Below are 14111 nucleotides of genomic sequence, written 5' to 3'. Positions count from 1 at the left end.
CAATCTCCCGTCCTGAGCCTGAGGGACTGTGGAAAGGAACGACTCCCTTTAACAGGAAGAAACCTCTGACAGAACCAGAACCAGGAAGAAACCTCTGGCAGAACCAGAACCAGGAAGAAACCTCTGGCAGAACCAGAACCAGGAAGAAACCTCTGGCAGAACCAGAACCAGGAAGAAACCTCTGACAGAACCAGAACCAGGTAGAAACCTCTGGCAGAACCAGGAAGAAACCTCTGGCAGAACCAGAACCAGGAAGAAACCTCTGGCAGAACCAGACTCAGGAAGAAACCTCTGGCAGAACCAGGACCAGGAAGAAACCTCTGGCAGAACCAGACTCAGGAAGAAACCTCTGGCAGAACCAGGACCAGGAAGAAACCTCTGGCAGAACCAGGAAGAAACCTCTGGCAGAACCAGGACCAGGAAGAAACCTCTGGCAGAACCAGACTCAGGAAGAAACCTCTGGCAGAACCAGGACCAGGAAGAAACCTCTGACAGAACCAGAACCAGGAAGAAACCTCTGGCAGAACCAGAACCAGGAAGAAACCTCTGGCAGAACCAGACTCAGGAAGAAACCTCTGGCAGAACCAGAACCAGGAAGAAACCTCTGGCAGAACCAGAACCAGGAAGGGTGGCCATCCGCCTCGACCAGCTGGGGTTTGAGAAGACAGAAAAGAGGGAAAAGAGGGAAAAGAGGCTCCCCAGGCGCTGTGAATGGCTGCCCACCGCTCCAGTGTATATATATATATATATATATATATATATATATATATATATATGTCCACGAGTGTGTGACCCTGTGCATGTTCAACAGGTGCCGACCTGGATGGGTTAAATCCAGAGGAGTAATTTAGTGTATTTCCTGTATCTAAATGACAATAAATCTGATCTTAATCTTATGCTTTACTTTGCTCTGCATGTTTCAGGTGCCTTTTAAAGATTTTCATTTAAATCCTATCCTATTCCAATCCTATCCTAAAGATTTTCATTTAAATCTTAGATCCTATCCTATCTCTACTCTGTCACCTCTGACATAGTCAGACTCCTGGGTTCCTTCTATGTAGTTTACTGTTAGCTTTTTGTGTAGCTTGTTATATCTTCTATGTAGTTTATTGTTAGCTTTTTATATAGCTTGTTATATCTTCTATGTAGTTTATTGTTAGCTTTTTGTGTAGCTTGTTATATCTTCTATGTAGTTTACTGTTAGCTTTATATAGCTTGTTATATCTTCTATGTAGTTTACTGTTAGCTTTATATAGCTTGTTATATCTTCTATGTAGTTTATTGTTAGCTTTATATAGCTTGTTATATCTTCTATGTAGTTTACTGTTAGCTTTATATAGCTTGTTATATCTTCTATGTAGTTTACTGTTAGCTTTATATAGCTTGTTATATCTTCCATGTAGTTTATTGTTAGCTTTTTGTGTAGCTTGTTATATCTTCTATGTAGTTTACTGTTAGCTTTATATAGCTTGTTATATCTTCTATGTAGTTTACTGTTAGCTTTATATAGCTTGTTATATCTTCTATGTAGTTTATTGTTAGCTTTATATAGCTTGTTATATCTTCTATGTAGTTTATTGTTAGCTTTTATATAGCTTGTTATATCTTCTATGTAGTTTACTGTTAGCTTTTTGTGTAGCTTGTTATATCTTCTATGTAGTTTATTGTTAGCTTTTTGTGTAGCTTGTTATATCTTCTATGTAGTTTACTGTTAGCTTTATATAGCTTGTTATATCTTCTATGTAGTTTACTGTTAGCTTTATATAGCTTGTTATATCTTCCATGTAGTTTATTGTTAGCTTTTTGTGTAGCTTGTTATATCTTCTATGTAGTTTACTGTTAGCTTTATATAGCTTGTTATATCTTCTATGTAGTTTACTGTTAGCTTTATATAGCTTGTTATATCTTCTATGTAGTTTATTGTTAGCTTTATATAGCTTGTTATATCTTCTATGTAGTTTATTGTTAGCTTTTATATAGCTTGTTATGTCTTCTATGTAGTTTACTGTTAGCTTTTTGTGTAGCTTGTTATATCTTCTATGTAGTTTACTGTTAGCTTTATATAGCTTGTTATATCTTCTATGTAGTTTACTGTTAGCTTTATATAGCTTGTTATATCTTCTATGTAGTTTATTGTTAGCTTTTTATATAGCTTGTTATATCTTCTATGTAGTTTATTGTTAGCTTTTTGTGTAGCTTGTTATATCTTCTATGTAGTTTACTGTTAGCTTTATATAGCTTGTTATATCTTCTATGTAGTTTATTGTTAGCTTTATATAGCTTGTTATATCTTCTATGTAGTTTATTGTTAGCTTTATATAGCTTGTTATATCTTCTATGTAGTTTATTGTTAGCTTTATATAGCTTGTTATATCTTCTATGTAGTTTACTGTTAGCTTTATATAGCTTGTTATATCTTCTATGTAGTTTATTGTTAGCTTTATATAGCTTGTTATATCTTCTATGTAGTTTATTGTTAGCTTTATATAGCTTGTTATATCTTCTATGTAGTTTATTGTTAGCTTTATATAGCTTGTTATATCTTCTATGTAGTTTACTGTTAGCTTTATATAGCTTGTTATATCTTCTATGTAGTTTATTGTTAGCTTTATATAGCTTGTTATATCTTCTATGTAGTTTACTGTTAGCTTTATATAGCTTGTTATATCTTCTATGTAGTTTATTGTTAGCTTTATATAGCTTGTTATATCTTCATTTGTAAGTCGCTTTGGATAAAAGCGTCTGATAAATACAGAAACAGAAACATAAATCCGATCAAATGGACACTCCTTGAGATGTCTTCGACCAGTGCTGAGGGAGAATATTGCTCTTGTCTTCCTCAGTTTCCCTGGAAACTTACCTGGTACAGGATGGGGCGGATTTCCTTCACAGTGAGGGAGCGTTCAGGTTTCCTGTGCAGGAAGTCCAGTAGACTCATATCAAGCATTTCAAACTCGATGCAAACGTGCTCCCTGCACATGAAGGCATCGTTGTATCTAACGAAGTTGAATCTGTCTGGATCGAAAGCCCTCAGCTTCTTAAATGCAGCCACCTGGAGGGCAGGTGTCACGTTAAGTTTGAGCCTCCAGGTGCTAGATTTAGTCTGACAGTGCTGCAGTCCTACCTCGTTTCTGGCCTCAGTTGTCATGTTGCTGCCTTTGATTATCTTAACAGCCACTATTTCCTGTGTGGCTGTTTTCAAGCAGTTGGCCACTTTTCCAAAGGCGCCCTCCCCAATGTACGAGTAGATCAGATAGTCAGAGGAGGGAGAAGAGACAACACCCAGGATAGGCCGGGGTTCATCACCTGTGGAGGAGGATGAGGAGGTTTTTTCCTCCTTTTCAGGCGCAGAAAGAAACTTAGTTTGTTCCCGATAAGATGTGATCTAGAGGAGAGTTTTCAGAGGGAAATGAGTTTTTGCCATCAGACAGATCAAATCATTTATCTAACTGACACACTTTGGAGGTAATTTATCTCAAGTACAACCCAAATAAAAACAGGATGCAATGATTCCCGAATCTCATTCACCAAGATTTTGTTCACAATAGAACATAGAAAGCATCCCGTCTTCTTTTAACAACATCTGGAAACGTCTGGAAGTGAGGAGACCAGCTGCTGGACCTTTGGGAGAGGAACGTTGTCCCGTTCCTGTCTCAAATAGCATCTTTGATATATCTTAAATGTCTTAAATGTTTCCAGGTCAGTCCGGCAGCTGGACTCTTGCTGGAATAGATGCAGGATGTGGTTTAACTTGGTCCTGCTGAAATATGCAAGACCTTCCCTGAAGAAGGGAGCGGATGTTGCTCTAAAACCTGTTTATTCCTTTCAGCAGTGATGGAGCCTTTCCAGATGTGCAGGTTTCCAGTTCCAGAGGCACTAATGCCCCCCCTCATACCATCAGAGATGCAGGATTTGAGCTGAGAGCTGATAAAAGGGGTTGATGGTCCCTCTCATTTAGGTCCAGAGGAGGAACGCAGCTTTGGTCCAGAGAAGACGGCAGAGTTTCTGGATCATCTGCCTGATGGAGCTTTAACATCTGTGGATGTTACGGTGGCCTGAGGTCACAGACAGTGATTCCTGAGCCCAGGCAGTGGTTTCCAGCACAGAATCAGGTCTGTTTTTTACGGGCCCTGAAGGTCACAGACATCTTTTTCCATTCAATTTCTCTCAAACGTTTCCAGATTCTCTGAATCTTTTCATGATTTTATGTAATATAGATGCTGGCTTGTCCAAATTTTTGGTAATTTTATGCTGAGGAACAATATCCTAAAATTGCTCCATCATCTGTAGACACTCTGACTCTCTGAGGTGCTTCTTTGGTTGCAACATGTTCCTCTCGCTGTCTCTTCTCAGTAACGTTTCCAGCCTTTCGTTGCCCCGTTCCAACCGATCTGAATCATATTGCTGCTATCAAACGTAAGATGAGCTGATACTTTTCATGAAACAGTCACTTTCTATGTTCAGCCGTGAATGAAACATCAGTTCATGATATTTCTGAATCATATTCTATCCGACTTATGATATAATATAATATACTTATAATAAATCAAAGTGTTCGAATGGTTTTCTGTCAGTTGACTAAATCCTATTTCTCTAATTCTTTCGACTGTACTTCTTAAAAGTGTTGGGTTGTTCAGGTTATGGTTGAGGCGGATGGCCACCCTTCCTGGTTCTGGTTCTGCCAGAGGTTTCTTCCTGGTTCTGCCAGAGGTTTCTTCCTGGTTCTGGTTCTGCCAGAGGTTTCTTCCTGGTTCTGGTTCTGCCAGAGGTTTCTTCCTGGTTCTGGTTCTGCCAGAGGTTTCTTCCTGAGTCTGGTTCTGCCAGAGGTTTCTTCCTGCTTCTGCCAGAGGTTTCTTCCTGGTTCTGGTTCTGCCAGAGGTTTCTTCCTGGGTCTGGTTCTGCCAGAGGTTTCTTCCTGGTTCTGCCAGAGGTTTCTTCCTGAGTCTGGTTCTGCCAGAGGTTTCTTCCTGGTTCTGGTTCTGCCAGAGGTTTCTTCCTGAGTCTGGTTCTGCCAGAGGTTTCTTCCTGAGTCTGGTTCTGCCAGAGGTTTCTTCCTGAGTCTGGTTCTGCCAGAGGTTTCTTCCTGGTTCTGGTTCTGCCAGAGGTTTCTTCCTGAGTCTGGTTCTGCCAGAGGTTTCTTCCTGGTTCTGGTTCTGCCAGAGGTTTCTTCCTGGTTCTGCCAGAGGTTTCTTCCTGGTTCTGGTTCTGCCAGAGGTTTCTTCCTGAGTCTGGTTCTGCCAGAGGTTTCTTCCTGGTTCTGGTTCTGCCAGAGGTTTCTTCCTGAGTCTGGTTCTGCCAGAGGTTTCTTCCTGGTTCTGGTTCTGCCAGAGGTTTCTTCCTGAGTCTGGTTCTGCCAGAGGTTTCTTCCTGGTTCTGGTTCTGCCAGAGGTTTCTTCCTGGTTCTGCCAGAGGTTTCTTCCTGGTTCTGCCAGAGGTTTCTTCCTGAGTCTGGTTCTGCCAGAGGTTTCTTCCTGGTTCTGGTTCTGCCAGAGGTTTCTTCCTGGTTCTGCCAGAGGTTTCTTCCTGAGTCTGGTTCTGCCAGAGGTTTCTTCCTGGTTCTGCCAGAGGTTTCTTCCTGGTTCTGGTTCTGCCAGAGGTTTCTTCCTGGTTCTGGTTCTGCCAGAGGTTTCTTCCTGGTTCTGGTTCTGCCAGAGGTTTCTTCCTGTTAAAGGGACTCGTTCCTTTCCACAGTCCCTCAGGCTCAGGACGGGAGATTGGACTGAAGACAAGTTCTGGTCCAATCTGTTGGTTTCCTTAGCTAGGATATTATTTTTGAATTGGCTCCATATGAATTAACTGGATTATGATTACAATGAATTGAATTCCAATTGGCTTGAATTGGACTTTATTACTTAAGTGCCTTGAGATGACAATTGTTGTAATCTGGAGCTATATAAATAAAATTGAATTGAATTGAATTGAATTGAGTTATAACAAAACAGATCCTCATACGGTCTCAGTGACAAAAGAAAGACTTTGTGCCAAATAAATGCAGTGAAATCCTCAAACTTGTGCATAAAAGTACCATTTCAGTTTGGTTCTGCAACATTCCCGTATAAAAGAATCTGCTTATCAGTTCATTTAAGCAGATATAACACACAGGAGTTGGTTACAGACGGCTTAAGTTGCTTTTTAAAAAGAGGTAAAGGAGCACGTTTTAAACCGCACTGCTGCAGCAAACGAGCAGTTCAGAACCTTTGCGTTCGGGACCCGGTCTTACCGTGCTGTTGCTGGACATCGTTGCTTTGTTTTCTGAACAGATTTGGTCGAAGACGCGACGCTGTGCTCAAACCCTGCAGAAGTTCCCTCGCTGTTGTATTTGTTGAAATGAGTTACTCGGAATGACAGAAAGTTCTGTTTCCAGATTCTGCTTCCGGAAGGTTTCGTGACATCACAGCATTCGGATGGTTGTTTTCTGTTGACCAGGGAACAGAATCACCTCCGGGGTCGCCGCGGAGTGACCTTTAATGTCTGGCAACACGGGCAACTTAGGCTCATAGACCCACAGAAGAGGAGCTGAGCCACCCCTCATCGGGTCATCCTCAGCCTTACTCTGGTCCTGAAAGACACCCGCCATCTTGGCTGTGCTGTAGTTTACTACGTCAGAAAGAACAGAGAGACTCCACCTTATAGGAGCCATGAAGAGCAGGAACTGCATGGTGTCAATTCACAGCAGGAGGGTCCCTGGTTCAATTCCCAGCTGGTTCTTTCTGTGTGGAGTCTGCATGTTCTCCCCATGTCTGTGTGGGCTCTCTCCGGGTTCTCCGGCTTCCTCCCATCGTCCTAAAGCATACATGTTCATTGGCATCTCTAAATTGTCCCCATAGTTACCCTTCCTCTCGCCCAATGACAGCTGGGATAGACTCCAGCCCCCCTGTGACCCTAAATTGGATTAAGCAGGTATAGATATTCATAGATACTCATATAAAAATGTTGCTGAGAACATAATTTTCTCTGAAAAGGATAGGGCTTCATCTTTCAGAACATACCTATTGTTTGAATATTACATTTGCTGTTCACTACATTTTCATGTCTCCAACTCCACCAAATTTCAGGGAAGATCAAGTTGTCTTTAATAATATGTGATTAGATTTGTCTAAGCTGCTTCCCAAGATATGTTGTCAAAAGAAAGTAACAGAGTTGTGTTTAAAGTGGCAAATCTTTTACTCCAAAGGCTTTTCTCCATGAAATCAACACTATTTTACCTTTAAATAAACTATATAAGCCCCATAATAGAGGATTTTTGTTTCCATTCTGCCAAGTGAATAAATAAAATAATGCATGAAGCAGTAAAAAATTCAGAATTCTCTTTTAAATTAACATTGCGTGAATAAATATTTGTAATATATGTTCGATTTATCTTTGGTGTGGAATGAAACAAAGAACAAATTACAGAATTTTAAGGAAAGTTTACCCATTGTAAACTAAACAAATGTTTTATTGTGCACACATGCATTTAGACTCAAGTGTAGAAGAAGAAGAATTCCCTTTTAACAAGAAGAAACCTCCAGCAGAGCCAGATGCAGGAAGGGCAGCTGTTTGCCTCCGCTGATTGGGAGATGAGAGAACAGGACAAAGGCTCCAACCAACACAAAAACCCTAGGCAAGGGATTCCTGCTATGGGAAAGAAAAAGAGGAAAACACTAAGTTAATGACAACAATAATGACATGTAGAGTAAAGAGAGATCAGGACCATCAAAGCCAGCCCTTACAAGAAGTTTTATCCAAATCGGAAAGTTTTAAGCTGAATCTTAAAGCCAGAGAGGATGTCTGCCTCCTGAACCCAAACTGGGGCATTTTTACATTTCTACCCACAATTCTTGTGTGGAAAAATGACATTTCTCCGTAATATTTAGTATTACTAGTATCATACATAAAAATCAATGTTGAACATACAATTAAAGAACTACAGCAGTAGATTTAGATTAATTGAATGTTTCTAAATGTGAGGTGTGTCAAAAATTAAAACTTTGTGGTAAATATGTGAATAGATAAGAATAAAAAAGGTTTTAAAAAAAAACAACTAAATTTTCCAGTAACGCCTACAATTCCCAGATTGCATTGCGAAGGCAACCGGAAACGGAAGAAAACAGAATCAGCTGACTTAACTACGTGCTTCTGAATGTTTTTCCTGCAGTTAAAGCGCTTTATTTAGTATTTTAGAGTGTTTTTTTTCTTTATTATCATAGTTTAGTGGGGAGGTCAGCTATGTTACGACCAAAAGCGTTGACGCAGGTTCTCAGCCAAGCGAACACAAACGGAGTCCAAAGCACTCTGTAAGTACGACGAGTTAGCATCAAGCTAGCAAGATGCTACTTAGTGCCGGAGTTTCTGTGTTTTCTGACGATGTGGAGTTTGTCGCATCAGGTTCGCCTTTGGGCTGAAATTTTACGTTTAATGAGTTTGTTTAAGACAGATTGGAACTCTTAATTGATATGCTGCAGTTCAAATAAACCATGATAGCAATAATTGTGTATTTTTTGCGACGTTCACCGTTATTTGTCAGTGAAAAGCTGAAACTTTATGCCGGCATTACTAAATTACCTGATTTTAGCTGTTCTAAGGTCCATTTTTTTTGGTTTTAAAAAAATTTATCAAATAGGCTGTTATAGCAGGCACAAGATGCTGATTGTATTTAATCCCTAAATGCTAAATTAAGTAAGAATCAGGTGCAGTTATCACATATTTTAGATGTTATTTGACTGCCAAATCGTAACAATTTGGGATGATCACCGTCAGTTTGCGTCATTGTCAGAATAATATTACTTCCTAACAGTATCCTTTTTACCATCATTATATTAGTAATAGCTTCACCTTTTGATGAAAACACCTAATTCCTGCTTCTGCAGCTTGCTGAATAATGAAGGGTCACTTCTGGCTTACTCTGGTTACGGCGACACTGACGCACGAGTGACAGCCGCCATCGCCAGCAACATCTGGGCAGCCTATGACAAGAACGGCCACCAAGCCTTCAACGAAGACAAGCTCAAATTTATCCTCATGGATTGTATGGTAGGAGGTTTTTTCCAGGACTACTGAAGCTGTTCTCTCGTGTTTGATTTGGGGAAAAAGAGGGATGTTCAAACAAAGCTGAAACTTGTCGTCTGTCTGACCTTTTCCTCTCAGGAGGGAAGAGTGGCCATAACTCGCGTAGCCAACCTGCTGCTGTGTATGTATGCCAAAGAGACGGTGGGCTTTGGGATGCTTAAAGCCAAGGTGAGAAGTTGCCTGTTCTGTGTTTTACGGTTTGTCACGAAGCTTATTTGTATATCTTTGAGGTTTCAGCTTTGAATCTTTAAAAGACTTCTTATAGTTTGGTTGAGGGTCAAATCATGTCGGTGAAATACTGCTTTGTACCTCCGGAGGGGTTTTTGTACCTTTATTTGGGCAACTTGGACTAAACTTTTTCTCATGGTAGATCTTTTGGTGTGAGGGGAACTAGTGGCTCTCCCATAACGTGCAAATAAACACTCGAAAAGTCCTTCTGTTAACATTCTGCTTCAGTAAAAGAAAATATCGTAGCAAAGCTTGATGAAAACTGACAGTTATGTTAAGTCCTCATTAAGCACTTTGACACAACACAAGAGCAAACTGCTGCAAATCTTTGTGTTTTAGTGAGTTCAGCAGACACTTCATGACATGCTTCAGTCAGTACCGGGACTCTCCTCCCGTGCACGTTTGAGGGGACGTGCACGGCGGTTAGTCGAGCAGCAGCTGTAGCTTAACTCACCTGTGGATGGAGGAATGTGACTTGTAGTGTAAAAGCATTTTGATTTGCCGACACTTTGCAGTGATTTTTATCATTTAAAGGCCTCCTCCATGTGAAATATTTATCATTCAGTGGGTCCACATGGTGAGATTAACTGGATTATAGCTACAGTTGGGTTCTGCTCCTTATCTGAGGGTAATTATCCTTGGATATATGGCGGTGAATGAATGGAATCACTGGCACAAAGCGTGTCATACCCCGGTACGATAGGTGGCGCTGTCACCATTTCAGCTATCGCTAATAGAGCCACTTCCTGTTGACGTCTTCACCGCCAACAACAACAAACTCAGGCATTCAGAAAGATGGCGAACGCAGAGCGAGATGAAGCTGCGTCCCTCTCCATTTAGTTTGTGATGAGCTGGTTATGGCCAGGATTGGACTGGTAATCTGTGTGTTCTGGAAAAGTCCAGAACGGCCGTCGGCCCTGTTCAAAAACCTACATTTTCAGTCTATCAACTACCAACAGGTAGCGCTTATTCGTTATTCCATAGGCCTAAAAGCCAACAAAGAAGACTAACTTCAGTGTCTGTCAACAGAAAGATGGTAAGCAGGAAAAGTGAGGAGAAAGATGGATGGGAAAAGTTCAAACAAAAGAAGCCAAGTCACCTGAAGAAGAGGCTTTAAAATGTAGAAATCTCACAGCTTTTAGGCTGCAGTGCAACTGAAGCAGCAGCAGTTATGTTGCATTTTATCTGAGAACCAGGTGGACATCCAACCTGACCAACCACATGCTGACGGTAGCATGATGTAGTCTCCATCGCCTTGTTTCTTTCTTTCTGACGACAGCAACAGGAATATCGTCTCCTTCCACTTCCGGGTGACGATCGCGGGAAAAAATCTGGAGCATGCTCAGAACGCTCGATCCGATCCACTGTCGTCTCCAGGCACGTTCGGTGTGTTTGGATCGAGTCTCTGAGTCTTAACCCGATCCAATCCGTTTTTTAGTCAGATTAAGGTGTCTACATGAGCTGAATAACTCAATCTTTATTGTAATTTAGCCATTAATCCGATCCGATGGCCCACATGTAGCAGCACTGAATGTGAGACATGTTACCAATGCTGAAATGTTTCTATAACGTGAAACAGAGATAAACACACTCAAAAGACAATGCATGTTCAAGATTAAGCCTTTAAAGTTGTAGACGTCCGCTCAACTTCTTTGTAATCTGCTATTAAGTGGTTGCAGATGACTCATTGTTATCCTTACAAAAGCTTAAGATCCGGCTTCTCAGACCCAACCTTGGTGCCATTATCTAACAGAAAGTATTGGATTTATCTGAAGACAACTCCAAAATACACGTTCAGTGTGTTTGGAGTTATCTCGGGGTCTTAATTCAAGTGATCCGATCTGTTTTCTTGTCAGATTAATCTTGTTACATGAGCTGAATAACTCAGTCTTATTGTAATTTATCCATTAATCCGATCCGATGGGCCGGATGTAACCGCGCTGACTGAGTGGAAAGCAGCGTATAAGTAATCAATAAATCATAAATCATATAAATCAGCAGTTCTCACATGCAGTCCCTCCACCTTCAGATAAAGAGTTCAAGATCTTTGCTGTAAAGGAAACTTTGCTCTGACTCAAGCTTTACTTTATTCTCACAATCTGACGTCACAGAATCCGGCGCTTTGGTGTCGTTCGGCTCTCGATTTTTGCAACCCGTCGCCTTTAAAAAAACAGGAAGAGCTGCAGGGAAAAGGACACACATGACCTCTGAAGCCTGTGGTGTGAGGATGCTGTGACCTCAGCAGCGACACCTGCTGTTCAGGAACAAACTTCTTCCTGGAACGCCCGTGATGGCGCTGTGATGGCGCTGTGAGGTCAGCGTAATCCCAGCTTCAGTCTCAGATATTTGGCCTTTTTTTCAAGAGGCCCACTCGGCTCTGACCTGGACATCTGATCTCTGTTGTACCGTAACACCTGATGGAGGTTGACCCGCCCATCGGGCTTTTTACTCGGGGTTATATGATCACCATGACCTGGATGACTGAGAATCCACGCAGTGCTGTTCCTTTAAATCATTTAAATCTGCTCGTGTCATTTTGATCTGGCACTTATAATAGTCTTTCCTCCAGGGGTTGCTTTCACAAAGACATTTTCAGACAGAAATAAATACTGAGTCATTTTAAGGCTAAAGTTAGTCACCCTGCCTCCAAGCCAGACCGTCACTGAAACCGAGACACTCAGTGGAGGTGGCTGACTAAAAGGGAGGAATTGCATCCCATATTGTGTTTCCTGGTAACACTGTTGATCAAGCAATGAGAAGAAAATGAGTTTTAGAGACTGTCGGAAGTATTTTCTTTGTACTGTTCTGTTATGTCTTTGCTTTTTATGTGTCATTAAATCATCTTTTAGCTGTTGAATTCCTCAAGGAGGCGGAAGGTTTGATGCATTTGTTCAGTTAGCTGTTATGTTTAACCATTAAAGAATGGGATGCTTAAAGGGGAACTCCAGTATTTTTAAACCTAGACCTTATTTCTGGCATGAAATACATTCATCTGCTCACCGAGAACAGTTTGGTGAAAGTCGGCGTCCTTCAGAAGATATTTAGATAACTGGAGATCCATATAACGGAGTGAACGGGGCTTAGAGGATGCAGCCTCTAAATAAGGCATTATCTGTCTTTATTTCACCAATACTTTAAGAAGAATGAATGAATGAACGTGTGCTATAGCTCTGTTAGCTCATAGCTGCTGTTATGTGGCTACTTGCAGCTATAGGAGAGCTAACGGAGGGATTTCTACACAGGCACTCTACTGGGACCACTTCATCCACACGCCCCCCTGCAGCACAGTTTATTCACTCCGTGCTCTGTGACAGTCGGCTAACTTCACACAGAGTTTGCTGCTGATAGTTTTGTGCAACATGGCAGGATATTTATCAGATTTTGACAACGTGAACGACGACTTTGAGTAAGATGGACGTTCTTACCGGAGTGAATAAACTGTGCTGCAGGGGGGCGTGTGGATGAAGTGGTCCCAGTAGAGTGCCTGTGTAGAAATCCCTCCGTTAGCTCTCCTATAGCTGCAAGTAGCCACATAACAGCAGCTATGAGCTAACAGAGCTATAGCACACGTTCATTCATTCATTCTTCTTAAAGTATTGGTGAAATAAAGACAGATAATGCCTTATTTAGAGGCTGCATCCTCTAAGCCCCGTTCACTCCGTTATATGGATCTCCAGTTATCTAAATATCTTCTGAAGGACGCAGACTTTCACCAAACTGTTCTCAGTGAGCAGATGAACGTATTTCATGCCAGAAATAAGGTTTAAAAACACCAGAGTTCCCCTTTAATAAGCCAAGTTCTAAACAACAAATAAAACAACATCTAAGGCCAAGTTTTAAATGAAAGCTTTAAAGTTAAAGTCTTTAAAGTCAGCATACGTGAGAGTAAGAGCTGCTAACTGTTTGTGTTGCATTTGTAGGCAGAGGCACTGGTGCAGTACCTGGAGGAGCCTTTAACTCAAGTGGCTGCATCGTAGTGGAGATGTGACTGCAGCTGTGTCTGTTACTTCCTGCCATTCATGGACTCCTCTGACATTCTGCTTGTTCACTAAGTGCATCATGTCTCCCTGATCGAGGGAATGAGGCTGAAACTGTCCGCCCTCGCTTGTGAATCTGTGCTTTTCTTAAAGTTGGTGTAATTTTTCAGGAGGACGCCTGCTGAAATGATTCCATTTCAGCCTTTTCCAACGTTAATTCACTCATTTGCAGCTTTTCTGATCAAAGCTGCGGAGAAATTTGAACATTTTCTGTCCTGTCAGCGGCTTAAAAAAGCACATAAAGGTGTGTGGGAAATTAAATTAAGATTCTTTAACTATGTTTTGTCTCAAAGTTGTTGAATAAAACATTGGATTAGAAATCACTCGATTTGCTTCGTGTTTTTGCTCAAATGTGCCGTTCCAGAGTTCAAAATCTAAACTCAGGTTAATCGGGAGAAGAAATGCTTTTCCTCTAAGAAGTAAGCCTCTAAAAAGTAATTTTTTCCATGAAAATAATTCGTTAATCACTCGATTTGCTTAGTGTTTTTGCTCAAATGTGCCGTTCCAGAGGATTCCAGAGGATTCTTCAGGAGAAGAAATGCTTTTCCTCTAAGAAGTAAGCCTCTAAAAAGTCATTTTTTCCATGAAAATAATTCGTTAATCACTCGATTTGCTTAGTGTTTTTGCTCAAATGTGCCGTTCCAGAGGATTCCAGAGGATTCTTCAGGAGAAGAAATGCTTTTCCTCTAAGAAGTAAGCCTCTAAAAAGTCCATTTCCATGAAAATAATTCGTCAATAACTCGATTTGCTTCATGTTTTTGCTCAAATGTGCCGTTCCAGAGGATTCCAGAGGATTGT

At 41.1% G+C, this 14111-nt stretch overlaps 2 protein-coding genes across 2 annotated transcripts in view; both read left to right on the top strand.

Moving 5' to 3' along the window:
- Window positions 1–14111, top strand: part of LOC140315936 (membrane-spanning 4-domains subfamily A member 6C-like) — a 139479-nt gene that overhangs the window by 43240 nt on the left and 82128 nt on the right. The window lies entirely within an intron of this gene.
- On the top strand, window positions 8075–13636 carry lamtor2 (late endosomal/lysosomal adaptor, MAPK and MTOR activator 2). The gene is made up of 4 exons (XM_072393555.1): window positions 8075–8276; window positions 8850–9012; window positions 9127–9216; window positions 13197–13636. The coding sequence occupies exons 1-4, from the start codon at window positions 8209–8211 to the stop codon at window positions 13251–13253; spliced, it is 378 nt and encodes a 125-aa protein (XP_072249656.1). The 5' UTR covers window positions 8075–8208; the 3' UTR covers window positions 13254–13636.

Source organism: Leuresthes tenuis, unplaced genomic scaffold, assembly GCF_036924035.1.
Source record: "Leuresthes tenuis unplaced genomic scaffold, fLeuTen1.0.hap1 SCAF_10, whole genome shotgun sequence".
Lineage (NCBI taxonomy): Eukaryota > Metazoa > Chordata > Actinopteri > Atheriniformes > Atherinopsidae > Leuresthes > Leuresthes tenuis.
Note: the sequence above shows the minus strand (reverse complement) of the source record. Positions and strands in the feature narration are given on the sequence as shown.